General features: G+C 39.7%; 2 protein-coding genes across 3 annotated transcripts in view; one reads left to right on the top strand and one right to left on the bottom strand.

Moving 5' to 3' along the window:
* Positions 1-24,012, top strand: part of LOC124621810 (vacuolar protein sorting-associated protein 45) — a 148,625-nt gene extending 124,613 nt beyond the window's left edge. Inside the window, exons 11-13 of the mRNA XM_047147247.1 lie at positions 16,496-16,626; positions 21,745-21,919; positions 23,567-24,012. Of these exons, the coding sequence (XP_047003203.1) occupies positions 16,496-16,626; positions 21,745-21,907 (294 nt within the window). The 3' untranslated portion in view covers positions 21,908-21,919; positions 23,567-24,012. The remainder of the gene's footprint in view (positions 1-16,495; positions 16,627-21,744; positions 21,920-23,566) is intronic.
* LOC124621811 (metaxin-1) overlaps positions 21,531-25,353 on the bottom strand; it is a 29,387-nt gene continuing 25,564 nt past the window's right edge. Inside the window, exons 5-7 of one of the 2 annotated variants that reach the window (XM_047147250.1) lie at positions 22,725-22,959; positions 22,511-22,649; positions 21,531-22,114 (exon numbers count right to left, since the gene is read on the bottom strand). In XM_047147250.1, the coding sequence (XP_047003206.1) occupies positions 22,111-22,114; positions 22,511-22,649; positions 22,725-22,959 (378 nt within the window). In that variant the 3' untranslated portion in view covers positions 21,531-22,110. Of the gene's footprint in view, positions 22,115-22,500; positions 22,650-22,724; positions 22,960-25,353 lie in introns of both variants that reach the window. The other variant, XM_047147249.1, reaches the window with a different exon arrangement.

Genomic DNA, 25,353 nt, shown 5'->3' with positions numbered 1-25,353 from the left:
TTCTTAACACTTTGATTAGGCAGTTGTTCTTTTGTTATTGATATGGAACCTCAGGTAAGCAATATGGATCATTGAACCATTTTAAAATATTTCTTCGTTTTTTTCACATGAAGTATTCATTTCTAGGATCTACAATCAAGTAGCCATTTAGTCTAATCATCCAAATTTCATCTAATCAGATACATTTCTTCCAGAATTCAGGCTTGTATAGCCCAGCTCATACCCTTTTGTTAAACACTGGATGTGTGCTACACTTTTGGCAAGAGTGTGAATACGGGTTATAATAACAGATACAAGAAGGGTTGATAAAGAGGGAGGATACCCAAGGTACTTTAGGAGGAGAAGAAAGAAAGGAAAAGAGAGACTAAGGAGGTTAGAAAGTAAGAAAGAAAGAAGATAGATACCAAAGACTGATAACCATTCCTCCTCCCCATCCAAGGGATCCCACCCTAGGAGGTTCTTCACCTAAGGGTTGGAAACTGAAGATGTTTGCCAGTTCGGCAGAACAAGCTCCAATGGCTTCTCCTCACCAGGCCTCAAAAAGTGGTTCTAACACATTTCCAGTGATGACAAGTTGAGGGAGTAGCAACAGGACACAGTAGTCACCTTTTCCTTCGTAAACTCCTCATTTAAATTAAACCAGTTCCATGGACTTAATCACACAAACCTCCCACAGAAAATAAGTATAAACCTAACCTTATCACTTACAGAGATTCCTCTGAGAGAAATATATCAAACTCTACAAAACTTGGAAAGGTAAACTGGGATATTGCCCAATGTAATTGTTACAGAGAATGCATCATCTCTTGTTATGAAACCACTTTCCTAGTCAGAGATTTTCGGCTTTTCTAGAACTGCCACCAAACCAAAAGAAGAATCACTGTTTTGAACAATTTACAACCCTTTGTTGTCAGGCATTCTGTTATCAATTACCCATCTTTCCAACCCTGAAGAATAGCGTACAAAGCTCTGCCACTTGCCTCTTTCTTGTGTCATCTTTAAATTAGCATATGGAACAGATTAACAGACTCGAGTAAATTCATCTACCTCAAAATGGTACCAACCATCAAGATACACATCTTTCTGCAGAAAGATTATCTTTATGTTGTTGTTGTGGTCTTCAGTCCTGAGACTGGTTTGATGCAGCTCTCCATGCTACTCTATGCTGTGCAAGCTTCTTCATCTCCCAGTACCTACTGCAGCCTACGTCCTTCTGAATCTGCTTAGTGTATTCATCTCTTGGTCTCCCTCTACGATTTTTACCCTCCACACTGCCCTCCAATGCTAAATTTGTGTTCCCCTGATCCCTTCTTCTAGTCAAGCTGTGCCACAAACTCCTCTTCTCCCAATTCTATTCAATACCTCCTCATTAGTTATGTGACCTACCCATCTAATCTTCAGCATTCTTCTGTAGCACCACATTTCGAAAGCTTCTATTCTCTTCTTGTCCAAACTAGTTATCGTCCGTGTTTCACTTCCATACATGGCTACACTCCATACAAATACTTTCAGAAATGACTTCCTGACACTTAAATCTATACTCAATGTTAACAAATTTCTCTTCTTCAGAAACGCATTCCCTGCCATTACCAGTCTACATTTTATATCCTCTCTACTTCGACCATCATCAGTTATTTTGCTCCCCAAATAGCAAAACTCCTTTACTACTTTAAGTGTCTCATTTCCTAATCTAATTCCCTCAGCATCACCCGACTTAATTCGACTACATTCCATTATCCTCGTTTTGCTTTTGTTGATGTTCATCATATATCCTCCTTTCAAGACACTGTCCATTCCGTTCAACTGCTCTTCCAAGTTCTTTGCTGTCTCTGACAGAATTACAATGTCATCGGCGAACCTCAAAGTTTTTATTGCCTCTCCATGGATTTTAATGCCTACTCCGAACTTTTCTTTTGTTTCCCTTACTGCTTGCTCAATATACAGATTGAATAACATCGGGAAGAGGCTACAACCCTGTCTCACTCCCTTCTCAACCACTGCTTCCCTTTCGTGCCCCTCGACTCTTAGAACTGCCATCTGGTTTCTGTACAAGTTGTAAATAGCCTTTCGCTCCCTGTATTTTACCCCTGCCACCTTTAAAATTTGAAAGAGAGTATTCCAGTCAACATTGTCAAAAGCTTTCTCTAAGTCTACAAATGCTAGAAATGTAGGTTTGCCTTTCCTTAATCTTTCTTCTAAGATAAGTCGTAAGGTCAGTATTGCCTCACATGTTCCAACATTTCTACGGAATCCAAACTGATCTTCCCCGAGGTTGGCTTCTACCAGTTTTTCCATTCGTCTGTAAAGAATTCGCGTTAGTAGTTTGCAGCTGTGACTTATTAAACTGATAGTTCGGTAATTTTGGCATCTGTCAACACCTACTTTCTTTGGGATTGGAATTATTATATTCTTCTTGAAGTCTGAGGGTATTTCGCCTGTCTCATACATCTTGCTCACCAGATGGTAGAGTTTTGTCAGGACTGGCTCTCCCAAGGCCGTCAGTAGTTCTAATGGAATGTTGTCTACTCCGGGGGCCTTGTTTCGACTCAGGTCTTTAAGTGCTCTGTCAAACTCTTCATGCAGTATCGTATCTCCCATTTCATCTTCATCTACATCCTCTTCCATTTCTATAATATTGTCCTCAAGTACATCACCCTTGTATAGACCCTCTATATACTCCTTCCACCTTTCTGCTTTCCCTTCTTTGCTTAAAACTGGGTTTCCATCTGAGCTCTTGATATTCATACAAGTGGCTCTCTTTTCTCTAAAGGTCTCTTTAATTTTCCTGTAGGCAGTATCTATCTTGTCCCTAGTGATATATGCCTCTACATCCTTACATTTGTCCTCTTTTGCCATCCCTGCTTAGCCGTTTTGCACTTCCTGTCGATCTCATTTTTGAGATGTTTGTATTCCTTTTTGCCTGTTTCATTTACTGCATTTTTATATTTTCTCCCTTCATCAGTTAAATTCAATATTTCTTCTGTTACCCAAGGATTTCTACTAGCCCTCGTCTTTTTACCTACTTGATCATCTGCTGCCTTCACTACTTCATCCCTCAGAGCTACCCATTCTTCTTCTACTGTATTTCTTTCCCCCATTCCTGTCAATTGTTCCCTTATGCTCTCCCTGAAACTCTGTACAACCTCTGGTTTAGTTGGTTTATCCAGGTCCCATCTCCTTAAATATCCACCTTTTTGCAGTTTCTTCAGTTTTAATCTACAGTTCATAACCAACAGATTGTGGTCAGAGTCCACATCTGCCCCTGAAAATGCCTTACAATTTAAAACCTGGTTCCTAAATCTCTGTCTTACCATTATATAATCTATCTGATACCTACTAGTATCTCCAGGATTCTTCCATGTATACAACCTTCTTTTATGACTCTTGAACCAAGTGATTAAGTTATGCTCTGTGCAAAATTCCACCAGACGGCTTCCTCTTTCATTTCTTAACCCCAATCCATATTGACCTACTATGTTTCCTTCTCTCCCTTTTCCTACTCCCGAATTCCAGTCACCCATGACTATTAAATTTTCGTCTCCCTTCACTACCTGAATTATCTTTATGCCGTGTTTTAATTTTCCACAGAGATAGTCTCCCTACTTGTGTATCCTCCTTTTTCTATCAGATATAGATTATACTGTTCCTCTAGTTCCACCTATCCTGTTAATATTATTTACAATTGTACTTTCCTATCCTATACATACATATCAAGATAACCTACTCCGACGATAGTCCATATTCATACCTTGTCTTTAATCTGTCTTGTGTGCTGTATTTATTTTACTCCTCTGCACATAATCACTCACTACTGTAACTCTGAATGCCCTCTTATAATACGGTCCAACAATTGTACCTGGATGTTAACCTGTAATGTTCACACTTAATACCTAACGATATATACCTCCTGATTCCATCTGTCAAAAGTGATGGATTTAATATCCAGCACGACTTGGAAAAAGGGGGAAGGGGGGGTGGGGTGGGGGGATGTGGGACCTCATCTAGGTTCTTCACTCTGTTTGCTGGCTAATGTCTGATAATTTCTATTGTTTGGCACATGCTAATGCAACACTGTCAGTCATGTAGTATAGTACAATTACAATGAATTGCAGTTCTAAAAAGATAGGGAAAGAAGTAAGAGAAATATGGAACTGAAGAAATATGACAGAGGCCGGCCGGAGTGGCCATGCGGTTCTGGGCGCTACAGTCTGGAGCCGAGCGACCGCTACGGTCGCAGGTTCGAATCCTGCCTCGGGCATGGGTGATGTCCTTAGGTTAGTTAGGTTTAATTAGTTCTAAGTTCTAGGCGACTGATGACCTCAGAAGTTAAGTCGCATAGTGCTCAGAGCCATTTGAACAAATATGACAGACATCTTGATGCCTAGTGAGCATCAGTTCACTAAATCTATACTGAATGTGAATTTATCTGAGGAGGGCACCTATATTTTGATCATGTTTATATTATAATTGATCAGTGGGGTTATAAGTTCATGGATAAACCCTGTCTTACACAGCTATAAAATACCATTCTCCAACATACATATGTATCTTTCATATTCCCATTTGATGGATATTTCCTTCTTGACAGTGATCATAAAATTTTCAGATGCTACAGTAACTTCTCCCGCTATCCTTTTTAATTTGTTCAGTACATCAGCTGACACTGGACAAAAATCCTGCCTGACACAACTCTCAGTAATGAAGCTTAAACTTTCCTGAATACCATTTCTCACATTAAATAAAATAAACAAACAATACAGATATATCATCTGATACATAAAAGAATAAGATAATGAAATCACACACGAATAAATGCTATTCGAAACTTTTGCTAAACTGGAAGTTTCTGTAGTGTTGCATCTGGTAACAGAAGAGAGAGACGGCATTAGTGATTCTCTATTATGCTTGTAGACAAATTACTATACCCTCATCCAGGATTAAGAGTCTAAATTACTCTTAAGTCTACTCCACAACTACTATTATAATGCTGTGGGTCAAGAAGCTCGAATGCCAATTTTTCCATGAGTACTAGGAGACCAGTACTTCTTCGTAAACTTGTGCTGATAATCGAGCCAGGACAAATCCTTCAACAAGAGCAGTTCCCCATTCCAATGAGCAACTTTCTAAATAACTTAATGGGAATTTGTTGTATCATCCCATCGCTTGGGTTAAGATTTAGTAATACTCAAATTTGGGATGAACTTCCCCAGGTGGATGAAATTTAGGGAATTATTTGGTTAAAGTATTTCCATTTCCCAAATGCAACTCCTTCATCAGCTCGGCTGACAGTCCACTAAAGCTTTTTATTTAATTTCTCCTTAGTCTCAGTTAATTTATCCCAAATTTTCTGTTGCTCGCATCCTGTTCTATCTGTTTCTGCATTAGAAGTGTACCTACAGACAATGCAATCCTTTCTCATATGTTATCAACTAAGCCAACGATATGCCCCTTCAACCTAGGAAGTACAGAGCCTGAAATTATGGCCACATCTGAATCTTTGTTTTGTTCCAACACTCTTAAGCTTACTTCAATGCCTGAGATTTAATCATGTATTGTGTTAGATTTCTGATTGGTTAACTTTTTAATTACTTAAATTTCTTGTCCACATCTTTCATTACAAACTAAGTTTCATTGTTTCAGTATTTCAGAACTTAGCTCCTCTGTTAAGGTGGGAAGCTCTGTAACCACAATATGTCACTTTGGATTTCATGTTTTCCCTTCCATGACTTATTGATATGATGATCAAGTTTGGTATTTATTTGCTCGAGTGTCATGTTTTTATTTCATATTTTAATTTGGTTTTAGTATTCTCTGCATTAGCAGTTAACTCCTTTATGCCATTATCCAATTGTGCAATAAATGTTCTGAACCATATTAGCACATCTGCATCCAGTCTCCTCATCACCACAGGTGTACACTGTCTGTAGTAACACAAATTAACTTCAACTTAATATTGTAACAAGGCAAGCTGTGGTGCTGTGGTACATCCACAAACTCTTGTTGCAAGACTATTTGCAGTATACCCCACAACACGAACACTAACACCAAAAACCTTTTTGAAACTAATTAACTTGGTGTTTATACAGCTCACAAATCCTGCTGCTACTAGGTCCTGATAGGAATTTAGACTGGTGTGTAGGTTGGGCTGCGTCGCAGAGAGAGAGAGAGAGAGAGAGAGAGAGAGAGAGAGAGAGAGAGAGAGAGAGAGAGAGTGTGAGTGAGTGAGTGAGTGAGTGTGTGTGTGTATGTGTGTGTGTGGGCGCGCGCACGCGCAGGTGCGCATGCAAGTGTGTGTGCGCACGCTGTTGACTTTGCCGTAGCTGCAGGGTGGTGAACCACAGCTGCAATTCGTGATGGCTGCTGTAGGCTCTTGGGTTAATACAATCGAAGCCCTGTGTAATTGTAATGGAAAATCTTCCAACTTGTGGACTAGTTAGTTTCTTCTCCATCGTAATTGTACTTGAAGGATTTAGTAATTGTCAAACTACTCAAACCTTTCAGAATTCTTATTTTGCAGTGCTGTTAATTGATTTTGCACTGCAGCATAATATTTGCTGTTGACCTTTGTTGCTACAGACAACAGATATCAGCTCTACCAAATCTTCGAACCCAAAAATCACCAATTATCTTGAAAATTTCAGGTTTATTTTTGCTATTCTTGTTCTTCAACAATTTTATATATTCCCAGTTCTACTTATTCTGGTTATCACCAGTTGCCACATTCAGTGTTCCACTGTTTCTTTACCGTGATATACCCTCTCATCAAACTTTGTTTCTCGAAGTGCAGCAGTTATAGCTGAAAGTTAAGAATCCAGTCCAACACGCAATTCTCGAAATAAATGTGATGCTTCTCATAAACAAGGTATTATGTATTGTACTATTGTTTGCACTGATCGTGCATTACAAATTGCTTCATTATTCGGAACATCACAAATATGTTGATAAGGACTGTATCCAAAGTTGGACTGTCTTATGTAACTGATTCCAATTGAATGACTAGAAAACAAAATTTCTCTTGTCCCTGTGACATCTTAGGCATTTTCATGGCTGCTCTTCCTCCATAGCTTGCACCATATCTCCAAGGCAAGACCCAGTGACACAGAGCAAACCATCCAACCAGCATGTACCACGAACATGGTAAGGTGACTGTTGTTGTCCCGGCTTGCTGATACGCTGCATCCATGCATTCCATAATGATTATGCACAAATAAAACATGCAGCCAAACTGTACACTATACTAACTCATTACAGAAATAAACGTGGCAAACATCTCGCAACAGCGCAGTAAATGCTTGTGTGACACATCACTTCACCAAAGTGATATGTTACACTAACCAAGAGACGACAAAAAAAAAATTTGCTAGTGCAGAATAATAATTTCAAAATCAGTATAAATATGGACTCAGCATAAACCATTTAGGTTTCTCCAAGGTCATGACAGCCGAGTCCAGTGCAATCCCAATGGAACCAGTTCCTAGCTGAATGAGACATATTTGGATAGTACTTCCATCCCAGACTGAATGATAATTCCCAAGACAGAAACAATATTATATTGTATACTGAAAGAGTAGTATCTATTGGTTGAAATGAGCAGGCAAGGCTTACCCATATGTAACAGGGAAGATAACGGATTTTCTAGCATAAAAAAGTTAAGTGAAAATACTCTTTAAAGACAAAAAAATTTGCTGTGGAGGAGTTATGCAAAGTGGTCATACAGGTATTGGCAGAAATACAAAACTGTGAACTCTGGCAGCCAGCGGCTGAATGTGTGATGCTGCAGCGCAAATTCACAGCTCAGATGGCAACGATAGTTAACAGGGGACAGCAGTGCATAAAGTTACTGCAAATTTCATTCTGTGTACCTAATTGGACAGTAACCATGCTGTGCAGACAGGTGTGTGAACAGTATATGCAGATGTCAGCATTTGATGGAGAGGATGTGTAGTTGGGCTCAAAGAAGCTGATTGGAGTAATTGACGAATCACTCGACATTTGAATCAGAGGGATCCAACTTTTTGATGATGTTGGTAGGAGTGGGTGAAACATGACTGAATACAGTGTCAAGAAGGAAGTGGGCAACCTAGAGAGATGACAGAATTTGAGCAATTGTTAGAGAGGTGCTCAGAGCCCCAGATTCATCATTATCATCAATCCAATGTGCAACTGGTGCTCCAGTGACAACAAGGACCATTAATAGGTGGCTCTCAGAAAGGGCTGGAATCTCATTCACTGGAGTGGAATTGTCTTCTGTGATGAGCCTGGATGACTAGCAAAGATGATGTCTGGAGACGCCCCAGATAGCAGTGGGATACCATCTGAATGTCGCCTGCAATACAGCCTCCTGATAATTAGGAATGGTGGTCTGGGGTGCCATTTCATTTCATAGCAGGACCTCTTTTGTTGTCATCCCTGGCACCTTTATAGCACAACAGTATGATGACAATATTGTATGCCCTGTTTTGTTGTCATTCATGGCGAGCCATTCTGGGCAGCTTCAAGAATGCATCTGGTCTCCAAATGCCACTAACACACCAAAACTGATATGTAACAATGCCAACCCCATTGAGAAACAAGAAAAGGCAGGAAAAGAAGAAGAATAATTAATTATACAGGGTTATTACAAATGTTTGAAGCGATTTCACAGCTCTACAATAACTTTATTATTTGAGATATTTTCACAATGCTTTGCACACACATACAAAAACTCAAAAAGTTTTTTTAGGCATTCACAAATGTTCGGTATGTGCCCCTTTAGTGATTCGGCAGACATCAAGCCGATAATCAAGTTCCTCCCACACTCGGCACAGCATGTCCCCATCAATGAGTTCGAAAGCATCGTTGATGCGAGCTCGCAGTTCTGGCACGTTTCTTGGTAGAGGAGGTTTAAACATTGAATCTTTCACATAACCCCATAGAAAGAAATCGCATGGGGTTAAGTCGGGAGAGCGTGGAGGCCATGACATGAATTGCTGACCATGATCTCCACCACGACTGATCCATCGGTTTTCCAATCTCCTGTTTAAGAAATGCCGAACATCATGATGGAAGTGCGGTGGAGCACCATCCTGTTGAAAGATGAAGTCAGCACTGTCGGTCTCCAGTTGTGGCATGAGCCAATTTTCCAGCATGTCCAGATACACGTGTACTGTAACGTTTTTTTCGCAGAAGAAAAAGGGGCCGTAAACTTTAAACCGTGAGATTGCACAAAACACGTTAACTTTTGGTGAATTGCGAATTTGCTGCACGAATGCGTGGGGATTCTCTACCGCCTGGATTCGCACATTGTGTCTGTTCACTTCACCATTAAGAAAAAATGTTGCTTCATCACTGAAAAAAAGTTTCGCACTGAACACATCTTCTTCCATGAGCTGTTGCAACTGCGCCGAAAATTCAAAGCGTTTGACTTTGTCATCGGGTGTCAGGGTTTGTAGCAATTGTAAACGGTAAGGCTTCTGCTTTAGCCTTTTCCGTAAGATTTTCCAAACCGTCGGCTGTGGTACGTTTAGCTCCCTGCTTGCTTTATTCGTCGACTTTCGCGGGCTACGCGTGAAACATGCCCGCACGCATTCAACCGTTTCTTTGCTCACTGCAGGCCGACCCGTTGATTTCCCCTTACAGAGGCATCCAGAAGCTTTAAACTGCGCATATCATCACCGAATGGAGTTAGCAGTTGGTGGATCTTTGTTGAACTTCGTCCTGAAGTGTCGTTGCACTGTTATGACTGACTGATGTGAGTGCATTTCAAGCAAGACATACGCTTTCTCGGCTCCTGTCGCCATTCTGTCTCACTGCGCTCTGGGGGCAGAAACCTGAAGTGCGGCTTCAGCCGAACAAAACTTTATGAGTTTTTCTACGTATCTGTAGTGTGTCATGACCGTATGTCAATGAATGGAGCTACAGTGAATTTATGAAATCGCTTCAATCACTTGTAATAGCCCTGTAAGGTAGTCCGGATAATTCAGTGACTGATGAAATCTGACTGTTCTGACATTTGTCCACAGAATCGTGCAAAACTACCCCAATAGGCGAAATGTGAATATTTCTCACATTGACTGTTAACTGCAAATGCCAGTTTATCAAAACAAATCCCCCTCTTGTCTATAAACACAACAATAACATAGAACCTTTGCCTTTTATGAGCAAAAGCCGTACTGCGAGATATGCAGGTATTCCTCGGGAGTGGAAGGTAGGAGAGAGGTACAGTCAGGAGTAAAGCTGTGAGGGTGTATTGTGAATCATACCTGGATAGCTCAGTTAAGTCTTTTCTTTGGGAATGCATGCCTCTTTCTCCCAAGTGTGGGTTGAGCTCTATAGTCTTCTGGACTGCCAGACATAGACAACTGTTCCTGGTCTCTTCCTTCGTGGTGGTATTTGTATCAGTGTGTCAGTCCTTGCCGAATTTCTTTCAACCCACTTTGCACGTGGCTACCTTTCAAACACAGATATAACAAGTTTAATACATCTCCTTATCCTTTAGCCCCTATGTCCCCATTATTATATAATGAAAGCAGCAAGTCCTCATCTGATTCACAATCAGATTATCCAAAATCTGAATGTTAATCAAAGACTCCATCTACTCTGGGTCTTCAACAATATTTGGCTAGAATGTTGTTTCCTTCCGCAATGATGAAACAGTATCGTCATCTCATTTCTTAAACCAGGGAGAAACACAGTGTCCATTGGATAGCTACAACTGATTAGCCTCACCTAAGTGCTGACTGAACTGCTTGAGAGGATGGTAGCCCAACAAGTATTCTGGGTTCTGAAATTGGGGACCATTTTGTCCCTCTGTCAGTGTGGTTCCCAGGAGGGATGATCACAACTGACCGTTTGGTAAGGTTGGAAACAGATATCTGACAGGCATTTTCAAACACTGATGTATTAGTGCAGTGTTTTTACACCTACACAAACATAAGACATCACTTGGTGCCATCACATCGTACTTGCCCTTCATGAATGGGGCTTTTGAGGCTCCCTACCGGTCTATATTCATCAATTTTTATCCCATGAGTTGTCTTGGGTTAGAGCTGGTACACCCCATGCTGTGTTTTACACTCTTCCTCATCACCATCAATGTGCTAGTGACCTCTATCTTATCACTGCTCACTCCCATGCATATGATGATGAATTCTGTATTCAGTGTAGCTCCTAATCTGTAGCCTTGTCTCAAAGCCAGCTCCAAGGCACAATCCAAAGGGCCTCCACTTAGACCCTTCCAGTTCTCTCTGGCAATGCATTTGTCGTAGTATCATGGCCCATCTTAACCCAAAACTGTTGTTGGTTCTGGTCTTGACCTGATTGACCTATAATGGTCAGGTTTATGGCTCAGTTGCATCTTTGGATCCAATCCATCATTGTAGGCAGACCACAGATCCCTTCTGGACTAGGCCCGTAGACCGTCTCATTGCCCGACAGAGGATTTCCCTCTTCAGTTACAATGGTAACAATACTTAAACTTGCTGAATTATGCAATCACCATCCGAGAATTTCCGAATAATCCAGTATACCAAATTATTTTTGCATACAAGAGGTGTTGAACCCCCCCTTCCAACAGCTGCTCTCAGGTAGGACTATCATTTGAACGTACCGCAAGACCTTGTGCCTAATCACCTCGCAAGTTCTCCCAATTGCTCACCTCATGATTAATACCCAGACCATGAGTTGAAGCCAATATGTTTCAAGAACATACAGGTTTTGGCATCTGTTCCTTCATTTCTTCAAGAGTATCAGGGTGCTACTGTCATTTGCACTGACAGCTTTGAAACAATGGATAGGATGGGATATGCTTTTACGTCTCCCACTGTTCAGGAGCAGGATCTGTTACAGAGAACGTGCAGTGTTTTTACAGCAGAGGTTGTAGTTAGTTAAAGAGCCCTGCATTTCTTTAAACAGACCTCCTTTGACTGTACTTGAATATGTAGTGAGTCAATGAGCAGCCTGCAGGATATAGATCAATGTTACTCTTGTCTACATGTGGTATCCGCTATTCGTGACTTTCTGACCTTAGTCATACTTGACCATACCTCCTTTGTCAGCTCCTTGGGTCATTGTGGTGGTTCTCTTTTTTACGTACTGGTGTTGTTGATATTTATATGTTATGTAAAGTTGGAGATATTATTATTCTGCCTGCTTCACAACTGAGAAATTATTTAAGTTATTGACTCTTATGGTACTTCTTGCAGTTAGTTTGCCCAACGAGCTGTTTTTATATCAAAAGACACCACCAACACACAATATTCCAGATTTACAGCTGCATAATTACTTTTGTTAAATTGCAATGCTGAGAAGATTCTCGCAATCTCTGTTAAGCGGGGATCTAAAAAATTTATTGTAATCACGTTAAATGAACATGGTTCAATATTAGAAAAACTGACTGCTACTACTGTTTCAAAAGAAGAACCACTAATCAAGAGAAATCTCCTACATTTACGTTTATTTTTATTTATTTGTCACAATTAGCAAATACTAAAACATTTATTACGACCCTAGGCCGTTATCATCTAGAACAAGGCATTGACCTCTGCGCCTCCCCCCTATAAAATCGTTAATATATATCACTTCATGAATATAGGAGTTGTTACAGTAAAACATTAGTGACACTTTTAAGTAATATTTGATTATATTTCGTCTAAAGAAACTTACACGTTTTCATGCCTCGTAACAAAATGGCTTCTTACACTACCAAGAAACAAAAGGGAAGTGTGTGCAATCCTTTATCAAAAGGAACAGAGATTACAATAACAATTACAGATCATATTAGTTGATTACATAGTCTTTTTGATTTTTCTGTGATAATGTTTATTTCGTTATGACATCAGTTTTGTTATATTTGTGAAGTTCTTCAATTATTTTTCCCCACATCATCTCTCTTCTAGTGTTGTAATTGCTTTTAAACTGCTTGACACTTACTAAGGAACAACAGCCAGCTGCTGCAGAATACCCAACCAATGATAGTAAAAGGAAATGTAGGGAGTGGGAAGTGTCAAATGCAGCACAGCCTGTGCATGAACACGCTGTACGCATTCGAGAGTGCGCGCAGTATGGTGTTTGACGAAGGTTATTGCAGAACTGATGAGTGTGGTATTTCGTGTGGTACGGCAATATGTCTGCACAAGACATAATTTGAGTGCTTACAATTGTGGATGTGCAGATGGATGCCTCGAAGTCAGTCAGTGTGTCACTACTGTGGCTACGGTAAAGGGTAGTATGAAGCCCTAGTGGTGAAAAGGAACAGACATCTCATGCCTAGGAGCTTCCTGAAGATCTTGCAACCACTATCACTACATGTCCCTGTGCCAGGCCCATTTCGTGGGTATTAAATAAGGCCAGTTTGTATGTTTGAAAGCTTGTTACATGCATCCCTCTTCAACCAAGCGTGCTGAGAAAGAGTTCGTTGGTGTTGGGAGCTTGTTAATTGGGGTCGGAAACAGCTGTCCAGTGTGTTCTCCAATGAGGCCCACTTCACTGTGACAAATGAGGCCCAGTTAGTGTGGAGAGGGAAACATGTTATGCACCACAGAATGTTCATGAAAGTCATTGTTAAGGCTTAGGCACTACGGTGTGGGCAAACATTATTCACAGTGGCTGAACACTGCTGCATATCTTTGCACAAGGTACTATTATGGTACAGTGCTATTCTAGGGAGGTTATTCTGGATCATGTCTGTTTAGGGATGCAGTAGGTCCCGACTTTCTGTATATGGATGACAATAACTGTCCACACAGGACCACTAAGGTGTGTGAAGTGAAGATATTGAACTTGTGGAATGGCTGGCTTACTCCTCAGACATACACCCTATAGTACACACCTGGGATGCTGTTGGGAGACATTTTTCTCAACCAACACTTCCTCCCCGAACTGTGCAGTAACTGAAAACCGCCTTCAGAGAGAAGTGGGACAGTATCACCAAGGACTCCTCAACAGCTAGAATAACATGCAAAATATGCATTAGTGCCTGAGGAGGTATATTCCTTGGGTGACTGATGTGGGGGAAGCGTTATTTATGTCTGTGATCCTGCTTTCGCATGTGGTAAAATCTGTACCATTTTTCATTATAAATATACTTCTATTCAGTGGCGGATACGTATGGGGGCATGTGGCCCCCCCCTCCGCCCTTGCGGGCTGCTAGCATTGCCACTGTGCCGCCAATCAGCCTGCACACTATTCGTTTGTTTGTTTTGTCAGTTGACTCTACTGAATCGAGTAGTTGTACTTTCCTGTGTAGCAGACACATCCATGTCGTCGTATTCAATACGTTTCTATCTGGCACATTGATAGCTGACTTATACCTACGAGAAAAGTCACGCCATTCTAGTGATCTCTATAGGTTATGGAGGAGGATTGACTTAAAGGCTTAGCTCTGTTAAACACTCACCCTGACACTGATTGTCCTGTTGACAATGTAATTAACAAATTTGCCAAGAAGAATAGGCACATAGAATTCATCATTTAAGGAAGAGAACCACAATTGTAACTTTCTTATATCATAAGATGGCATTGTCTTGTGTATGTGTATAATCAGTTTAAATAAAACTTTCTTAAACTTGTGTTTTATTACGGTAAAAGTAAAGATAGCTCAAGATATCTTTAGCCCCCTCTCCTTGAGGTTTTTCTGTATCTGCCACTAGGGCTATTCCTCTCTTTAACACTTTCACTGTAACAGGCTGTGGGTGCAACAGCTGTGGGCCAGACAGCCTCTGTCACATGGAGAGCTCCAGGGGACACTCACCTGAACCCACCGACATACTGACCTGATCATATTTTTTACCTTGTTTTGTTATTTTTGGCGTAACTGATGTCTATTACATTTTTGTGCCTTCTTTCTTTTACTATTGTGAATCTCCTGGTTAGGAGCCATTATTTGCTCTGTAACTGTCTTGGGTTGTGGAAGGTTTGGCTGCGAGTTGGGTTTTTCGTGCCACAGATAAGCTCTGGGAGACTCCTTGTCTGCTCTGATGTAGGTACTGGCCTGAGCTACAGACTTGTATTTCTCTTTGAATTCTTGCTTGACGTGGTTAGTGGCAGGACTGTAGACAATTAGTGTATTGAGCATAAATCTCTCTCTCTCTCTCTCTCTCTCTCTCTCTCTCTCACACACACACACACACACACACACACACACACACACACACGTAACAACATCCACGCAAATCTGCTATTGCAGACCATTACCTTGGTACCGGTCATCCTGTGGAATGATGTACACTTCCAGTTATTGGGATATTGTTATTAAGAAAGTAGTTGAGATTAAATTAGCAAGTGATTGTATGCACAGAGATGGAAGCTTTTACTTAAATTCTGTTTGGAGTCATGTTCTGTCCCTGTGTATGTAGGTGGGTGCATGTTGTCTTTCAGATGTGCCATATTGAGGTTTGTGGCTGCATTTGTCCTGTCTACTCTCTCATTGCATTTGTGCCTTGGAAATTAGGTGTGTACGCATGTTGAAATATCTATGGTTGTCAATGACGTCACCTGGCTGCATTCCTCTAAGTTGTTTGAATGTTTTACATGCTAGGAGAAACTCAGGTTTTTTAGTTGTCAGCTAGTACAGATATATTCAGACTTTGTCTCCTGTTGTCATGTTGTGTACAATTTTTTCATTTCTGTGGCCATAATTTTTTGAGCATTTTTTTCCACCAATTGACACTACCCTGTTTTTAAGTCTCAGTTTAAATGTGCAGAATCCATCAGGAACAGATCTCTTTCCTGTTCATGCTGTGCCTAAGCATGCTTCTGTCTTACAGTAAGTCATTTGCTGATCCTCTATAATCATGTTGTGCCCAGAATACATTGTTGTTTTTTTGGGAGCAACCAATTTTGACATACCTTCATAAATTCTTATGGGTTCGAAAGCACAATCACACTGTAATATTCCAATTACTGAAGGTGACAGACGACTGAAAGTTGAACTGTGAATTGTTACACTCGTTTCCAAAAATTTTAAAAAGCTCCCAGTTAAAACCTTCATTATTGTTGCATTTTTTTTCTTAATACTTGTTTCTTCATAAACTCACTGTAAACAAACTGCTCACTCAGTTTGAGTTGTCATTGTTTTAATGACAGATGTCAAATGTTAAAACAACAGTGTCATATCTTAATAATGCACTGTAGTGGTAGTTTATAAAAACTTAAAAGGCAGTCCTTTTAGCTAGCTTTTGCGTAGTAATTTGTACCAACCATTATATTCCACCTCTCTGGCAATGACAGCACTACAATTAACAGCAAAAATAGAGCAACTAATGGTAGAAGTGGTAAGGCTGGATTTGAAAAATACTAAAACCTTTCATGTAGTAAACTTTTTGATAGAGTAAATGGAAGCATAACAGAAGAATTCAATATCTTTATCAGTTGTTTCCTTGTTTGCAAAGATGTTTGATTAATATTTGTAAGTTATTTATCCTGAGTGCTGAATGAAATGTGTCATCGTACCTTTTCTTTGCACATACTATATTTTTAAAAGCTTATGTGAACCTGCTAATCCTTTTTTGTTTGGCAGGATCTGAAAGGAGTTGAAAATGTATATACGCAGCATGTACCGTTACTTAAAGAAACTTTGGAAGACTTAGTGAAAGGCAAGTTGAAAGAAAGTTCGTTCCCATATCTGGGAAAAGGGCAGATCAACAAAAGGTATGGAAAAGCTATTGCTGCTCTTTAATTTCTTTATTAAAATAACCATTTCATGTGTGAAGTATTCTTAGGGGGACAGCAAAACATTGATTCCTATAAATGAAGAAAAAAATGGGGAACTCCAAAAGATGTCATATGTGATGAACTTTGGAAGGAGAAGTTCTCAGGAGTGAAATCGACTCAGAAATCATATACAGTAATGTCCTGACTTACGCTCCCCCTTTTACAGAAATCTGGAGCTATGCTATTTGTCATTTGAGCATCACACACTTGTAAATACCCACTCCGCACATACAGTGTTTGGATTATGATAGGTTTGGTTAATCGGGGATCTGGCTTGATTGATAGATTCTGTGTCATCCAAACAAAGCATGACTGCTTCAGTTGCATCAGACAAGAAAAGAAAATTATCATTGGAATGTAAACTTAATATTTATCGTAAACTTAATATTTATCAAAGGCTTCAATTCAAAAATTAAAATTTTTGATTTGGCAAATAGTTTGATCTATTGGATTCTATAGTCAGAACAATTATAACAGGTAAACAAAAAATTCTCACAGCTGTGATAAATGCTCAATCTTTAAAATCAAGTATCATTCACAAATGTCATAGTGTTATTGCTGAGGTGGAAAAAATGTTAAAATTATGACGTGATAATCAAAAAAGAGTGAACAATTGTCCTGTTGGTCAGAACACAGTGAGCTCTCAAGCTAAGCTGATTTTTGAGAGACTGAAAGAAGCAGGTGCAGAGGCAGCCAAAGATGAAATGTTTAAAACTAGAAACAATTGGTTTAGCCAATTTAAAAGTCATCTTAATTGGCATAGCATCACAGAAAGTGGAGCAGTGGTGGCAAGCACTTACAGAGACTGCTTTGCACTATCCAGAGAAACTCAAGGCAGTGATACAAGAGCCAAACCACATTCATTGCAGATGAAACTGGTCTGTTCTGAAAAAAGATGCCCAACAGAACTTTTATGATGAAACTATACGACAAAAAGCAAAGACACTATAATTGGCCAAGTCCAAACCAACATGTTCCTATCAATACGTTTCTGGTGTGGCCACATGGAATGAAAAAAGTGGGAGAACTCTTACGCATCCTAATACAAACTGCACGATGGGATGTGAAAAAGGAGGCCAGTTACCATTTCTCAGTTTGTGGGTCCAGAAAAATGTAGACAATCTTCTGTGATTAACAGTTTTGGAACAAAATGATAATTTAGCTGCTATTTTGCATGGTAGCGTAGTCCATTGTTTTCTCAACAGATCTTGGCACACATTTTCCAGCAGATGACAGTGCATAAATGAATGAATGAAGAAAAATTGTTGTTTGAACAATGCAAGGCTTTGTTGAAGTGATACTAGAGGTACAACACCAATGGCATAATGTATATGAAACTCAGCTACCAAAATGTACAACAATTTATTGTATTCGGGAAAAATGTGAAGCTGACGGTACTATTCAGGACGTACATAAGGAAAGGTCAGGGTGACCAAAACCATCAACAAGCCCAGCTTCCAGTGCTGTTGTGTTGCAATACTTTACTGGGCCACCTCAAAAATCTGTGAAGCAGGGTGCACGTGAAAGCAGAGTAAGCTGCTAAAGCGTGTGGCAAATTCTGAAAGGTGCAAAGTGGAAAGTGTACATTCCAAGATTCCTGTATGCAATGAACAAGGGTCGACCCGAATCAAAGGATGGAGTACTGCGAGTGGTTTTAAGGCATACTTCATGAGGATGAATGGTTTGTAGGGATAGTTATCTGGTCTGACGAGTCGCAATTCAGACTGAAGTACTGTACACCATCACAACTGCATGTACTGGGTTCCTGAAAATCTTCACATTCACATGAACAAACTTGTTAATCTATTGGGCGTTAATGTGGTGTGGTCTGTGATCTCGCAGTGTGATTGTTTGAAGGTATGTACTGTAACTGGTGAGATGTATCTTCATACACTGCAAACATCTATTTAGCCTGCTATATGAAAGGTGTTTGGAAATAAGACTTTACCTGCAAGATGGCGCACCGCCTCCCTACACAGAACAAGGTGTGAGAAACCATCGAGGTGTCCTCTGTGGCTATCACACTGGCAGCTGTAGTCTGGTCAACAGTTCAGTGGCATCAACATTGTTGGGCTGCTGATGGGGATCACTTTGAACACACACAATAACCTTCCCTCTGTGCAAGAATTGTAACAGTAAGTCATTTTGTTCCATTAATATTAACTATCAGAGAGTGTCTACATTTTTCTGGACCCTTCTGTATAAAGAAAACTTACACACACACACACACAACCTCCATCTCACACTTTCAGACAAGAAGAGACTCACTCTGAAGGAATGGATACTTGAATCATAAAATTGAGTGAGTGTTGCACTCAAAATGTCTGAGCAAGAGAAGCCAAGAATCACCTATCTACACAATATCCAGAAAGACAGACTCCTACAGAAAAAAGTCTTCTTCATAATGCTGAAGTCGGTGTAGGTCTCTGGAAGCAGGTGTATATTGCATTCCATCAGTGACACAAGTCACATCAGATGTCAGGAACAACTGCCTTGAATACAATCATGACATGAAATCTGATGAAACCAGTATTGTGGAGCAAACACAAAGTTCCTGGGACTTTCTAATAAGGATTGTACTGAAATGAAAATGTTGGAAAACCTAATGTACAAGGAGGGTTTAAATTTATGCAAATATTGGGGTCTCTGGCATCCATGATTTATTAAGATTTCACTGCCTTTCACACCCACCAGAGCTGGGAAGTACTGATAGAATGTGAGTTTCATGGAATATCAGCAGTGGGGTGAACTCACAATAGCAGGCAATAGCTGTGCTGGACCAGTAATAGTTCAGTGTGGTTTGAGTCTATGGAGTGAGTACACACAACAGCAGGACTCACAGTACCTGAATAAGGTGACTGGTTTGGCTGTCAAAGTACAGTGTATGGAATGTAAAAAACAACTCGGCTGAACACATGCAAGCGCACAATTGATGTGATACAAGTATATGTTACTGATATAAGGATCAAACTCATCCTCTAGACAAAACCAAACTCATAATCTTACCCCTGTGAGCACGCAATAGTGCCAGAACACAACGTGACATGGACTTGACTATGAAGTAGTGCTGGAGGGAATCATGAATCCTGCAGGGCTGTCCGTCAATCTGCAAGAGCAAGAAGGGGTGGAGATCTCTTCTGAATAGGACATTGCAAGGCAGCCCAGATATGCTCAATAAAGTTCATGTCTGGGGAGTTTGGTGCCCAATGTAAGTGTTTAAACTCAGAAGAATGTTCCTGGAGCCACTCGGTAGCAATTCTGGACATGTGGGTGTCGCATTGTCCTGCTGGAATTGCCAAAGTCGATCGGAATGCACAGTGGACATGAATGGATGCAGGTGATCAGACAGGATTCTTACGTACATGTCACCTGTCAGTCATATCTAGACATATCAGGTGCCCCATATCACTTTAACTGCACACACCCCACACCATGCAGGGTCCATGGGGTTGTGTTCATACCCGTACACATTCATCCGCTCGATACAATTTGAAACGAGACTCATCCGACCAGGCAACATGTTTCCTGTCATGAAAAGTCCAGTGTCGGTGTTGATGCGCCCAGGCGAGGTGTAAAGCTGTGTGCCACACACTCATCAAGGGTACTAGTAGGCCTTTGGTTCCAGTAGCCATAACAGTGATGTTTGTTTGAGTGGTTCACATGTGCTGACACTTGTTGATGGCCCAGCAGTTTGTGGAAGGTTTGCACTTCTGACATGTTAAACGATTCTCTTCAGTCGTAGTTCCCGTTCTTTCAGGATGTTTTTCCGGCCACAGCTATGTCAGAGATTTGATATTTAAATGGATTCCTGCTGTTCACGGTACTCTTTTGAAACTGTCGTACGGGAAAATCCCAACTACCTCGGAGATGCTGTGTCCCATCACTTATATGCAGACTATAGCACCGTGTTCAAACTCACTCAAATCTTGATAACCTGCCATTGTAGCAGCAGTAACTGATCAAACAGCATTCTAATTTCTTTGGCACTTCAGTGTAGTTCCAAACAAATAAAACTACCGAGAAATACTGTAAGTAAACATCAATGGCCAGTGCCCTATGTGTGAAGTTCTCGTGCATCCAAATGGATAGTAAACAGATGTAACACCAACATGTATGTAAGTTCTGGCTGGTTTGTTATTGTACATGCCTGCAGGTGGTATTGCTAGCATATATTCCAGGGCAGTACAACTACGGTAAAAGAGTGCAATTCACAACCACAATACGAGAAATAATTTACATACACATTATCCCCTATGTAGGGTTTAGAACTGAGTGTTATATGAAGGTACAAAAGTCAGTAACAGATTTCTGGCAGGCAACTGAAACTACTTAGACATTAAAATTAGCCCCACCTATAATTTATCAAAATATTGGGACTTGGATGTAAACTCCAGTGTTCTGTGTAAACTTCTTATAGTTACCATGTTAGTAAATCAGCACAAGCAATAATTCGATGTAGCCTGCTTATACCAAAATGTGACATGACTAGTTCCATATCTCTGAAGGCTGTCCTTCAGTGGGGTTTACAGAAAGCAGTGTTGGAAGGAATGCACCAAGCTACAAATCCTACTCTAGATAAGAAAAGAATGCAACTAATACTTTGGGGCAACGAGTGTAAGATTGCAAAGATTGTCAAATACAACGCTGCAAGATGTACAGTTATTTACAGTAGAAAGAATTTGTTTAGCTTTCTGGTAGTGCATTACCTTTTTAATGATGGTGTTTAACTGCTCTGAGAATTTGTAATTGTTTACAAACTAAAACGCACTCTCAGACCTATTATTTCAACACCGGTGACCAAAGGAAGGTGGTGTCTTCACATATGTCAAAACATGTCATTTGAAATAATTTAATTTATGTTTATTTACAAATATTCAACAGTTGAAGCACTGCACTTCAAGGAAAGGGGTTATTTAAGCAACACTGCTGAGGAAATGTGATTTAAAGACCTCGTGCTCATAACTGTTCAGTTTTTGACTTTCTGCAGTGCTGACACATTTCTTAGTGTTAAGATATTAATAAACGCTTGCTAAAACAATGTTGACATTTTTGCAGGCCACAGGACATTATAGTCTTCATAGTTGGTGGTGCCACGTATGAAGAGTCTTTGACTGTGTATCAGCTGAACAAAAATTTGGGAGTGAGGATAGTTCTAGGAGGAACTACAATACATAACTCCCGTAGTTTCCTCGAAGAAGTGAAAGCCGCAACACGTTAAAATGCTGCTGAGGTACAAGTATATTATATACTAAAATAAATAACATTTGCCATACAAACATTGTATAAGGCTTGTTTAACAGCACCACAATATGTTCACAAAAATTCCTTTGCATTACTAACTGTCAGTATTTTCAGAATTCTCAAATAAGTCTTGATACTCTGCAAGTTCTTCTGAGTCATCATCGTCGTCATCTTTCAACTTCACCTAGGGAAAGAAACATTAGTATTTGTCAAGATCATAACACACAATTGGTGAATTATGAATTTCAAAACAGTTATCCTTTTAAGGATATGGTTGAGGGGAAAGGTAGTGTGTTAATGTTGTTTTCTACTTCCAAAGCAATAAGTAATCAATTTAAACCTGTCTTCAACACAGCAACAAAATGCATCATTCTTCTTCTTCTTCTTCAGAGATCCCATCTGTGAGATGGAAATTCTGAAATTTAAGACTAGAGAAGTGTTACTTGTGAAATTCAATGCAGGTATTCTGCGATTCATTAAAAATTTTGTCAGGTGGTTATATAAAACTGAGAATGTAACTCAATTTACCAATGATGTTCCTAAGCAGATGGAAAAAAATTAGGAACATACCCCAACTAACCCTGTAGATAGTGCATAGCCAGTCATTGCCACAGTTGCAAAGAGTCCAGCTAGTATCTGATTCCTCCTTTTATTAGGAAAGTCACTTTCCTTACTGGTGGCTCTCTCATTATTCTCAGAAAGCTTCTTCATTTCATAATCTAAAATAAATAACATTATGTAGTTTATGTACAACATAGACACACACGCACAGTCTGCTGAAGACAGTTTCTTACCTTGTACTGCTTTAGGGAAATACCTATGTGACACTCTGACAACAAATTTGAGCAAATTGTCACATGCTTTCAAATGATTCTGAAGAGCAGCATTAGGAAATGGTGCTTTTAAGAGAGGTGCTAAATATGCATACACTTTTGCATCTAATGATGTTGGATGAGACCCAAAGAAGAAATCATTTTCACCAAGTCGTGTAGATAGGTCATTCAAACACTTTTCTCCTTCACTATAGACCTGTGGCAGATCGAAACCAATGTATTAATTTGTTGTACCATATACATAAAGAGAAACTGAGTTACTACAGTTAAACGGCCTGGGTCTTTTAATTTCATAATAAAAAAGAGAAATTTAAATAGTCATTTGTAAAATTAGTCAAATCACGCAATGTATAGGAATGGTTCTTTTACTTTTGAGACTTTAAGCTCTACGACTCATGTCAAATTTAAAGAAAGTCTTACATACTAGTAAACTTGTTTCTTGTTTTAGAGAGGAATATTTAAGAGTAACAATTTCATTAGCCAGTTGCTACACACTACAATATAAATATCTTCAAAAATTACGTATCTGTAACTATTTGTACCCCTAACTCTACTTAAGAAGCAGTTTATTCGTGGTCCAACGTGTGTCTCTCTCACATCTCGTCAAATGAATGATTAGCAGTGTTTTGTCATCGCTCTATTTTACTACTGTCACTTTTATTACAAGCATGGCTCAAGTGACAACTTAGAAATTTGTAAATCTAAAACCATGCACAGTATGCACAAAATAAATTATATCTGACTGCATTTGAATTATGCTTCGAGTAATGGTATATTACTCACAACTTATCTCTCTATTTCAGGTGAAACTCGACCTAAAAGCTAACATGCCTCTGGCTAATTAACTTGCAGGGAAAACCGATAAATGTACAAAAGAATTCAGCAAGTGATTGAGATGTTGACAAGACACTCAGTGCTGAAGCAAGTGAAGGTGGTATATTTTATGGAGGATTGATCAATATGAAAGGATTATGTTGTGGGAGGGGAGAAGAATGTCAAATGTGAGGAGCAGGACAGGATGGAAAGTGCTGAAATTATTGTGAACACCCTAGCTGCTATTTGATTGAATATATACCTAACATGCAAGCTGGGGACTTGGTATGCCTTGATTTTTCTGAACAGAAAGTTAAACAATTCATTTGCATTTTGTTTTGAGTCTGATATTTCTGTTACAATCTCTTGTAAAATATACTTAAGGACTAAATGTAAATTACCAAAATAAAAGTTGTTGAAACTGTACTGCCATAAATTTAAGTGTTCATTTTGTTCCACATACTGTTAGAGAAATAGTCTGAAGATTGTTCAATGAACCCTCCCCTCCACCAGACACCTTAAGTGTGAATTGCAAAGTACTCATAATGAACATTTTAAGAACCATTAAGCTGCATTTACATAAGCGGCTTTGTCTTACTAGACTACTGATAGTGAGTGGACCTCCTTACATGGCCCCAGGTATTTTACTTTTGTTCTGAGTTAAGCCAGTCATAAGAGATCATCCAGTGCCACAACTGCGTGTGTTCAGAGAGCTTTTTGCTGTGATTGTGAGAGCCTACCTTTTTTTACAAAAAGGTCTAAAAATAACAACAAAATGTAAGACCAAAGCCACAGTCATATTGGATGTTCCCCATAATCTAAGTGCCAAATAATACATATTTTTCTGTACTGAAAAATTCCATAAACACATTTCCTATGTTATGTTTAGGTAGTTCTAGGGAACTGATGACCTCCGATGTTAAGTCCCATAGTGCTCAGAGCCATTTGCCCCCCCTCCTCCAAGGAAACTGTTACACCGTTGTGCAACCTGGCACAAAAACAAAGCTACGGAAGACACAAAATCCATTATTATAAAGGAAGTGAGCTCTGTGATAATAGATTAACTGCTGATCTTATCAAACGCCACAACAGACCCCTGTTTCTGCACATGCAGTCTGACCCACTTGTGATGTTTGATGGCTGATTTACACGCAACCACAAGTGACCAACTGACACAAAAACTCAGGCTTTAGATTTGGGGGGGGAAATCACAAACAAATCAGATAATGGACAGGGGTTTGAACCCCACTCCTCCGAAGTGCTGCCCACAAGCAAATATTGTAGCATATGGAGGTTGTTCACTATAACATTGCTCTGTTATTACAGAGCTATGCAGCAGCAAAGACTAACATGGCTCACTAGCAGGGTAGAAATATTAAAACATGAATTCTCGATTTCATATATATATATATATATATATATATATATGAGTAATTATATGGTTGTTATCTAAGTGTATCCGGGAACGAATGTGGTGCCAAGGTAACACTTCAACCATTGCTTGCTATGCTAATGGCAAGAGCAACACTGTCCCCTAGGGGAGATAAAGTGCAAAGTGTAGTAGAGACCTGTTGAGTACATAACTCCAGCTCAAGGAATACAATAAACAACTGAACTGTTTTCACCTGAAACTGAAATATCCACACATCCCACAAAAAAAAAGAGAGAATGTGGTTGAGAAAGGTTGCCATTCAAGACCATTTTGCAGACTGTGTGCATTCCACTATTCTGAGAGTTGAACTGCATCTTTTACTACAGCTAAACATTAACTCTGAAC

Source organism: Schistocerca americana, chromosome 7 (assembly GCF_021461395.2).
Source record: "Schistocerca americana isolate TAMUIC-IGC-003095 chromosome 7, iqSchAmer2.1, whole genome shotgun sequence".
Lineage (NCBI taxonomy): Eukaryota > Metazoa > Arthropoda > Insecta > Orthoptera > Acrididae > Schistocerca > Schistocerca americana.
This window is presented reverse-complemented; position numbering and strand designations above follow the sequence as displayed.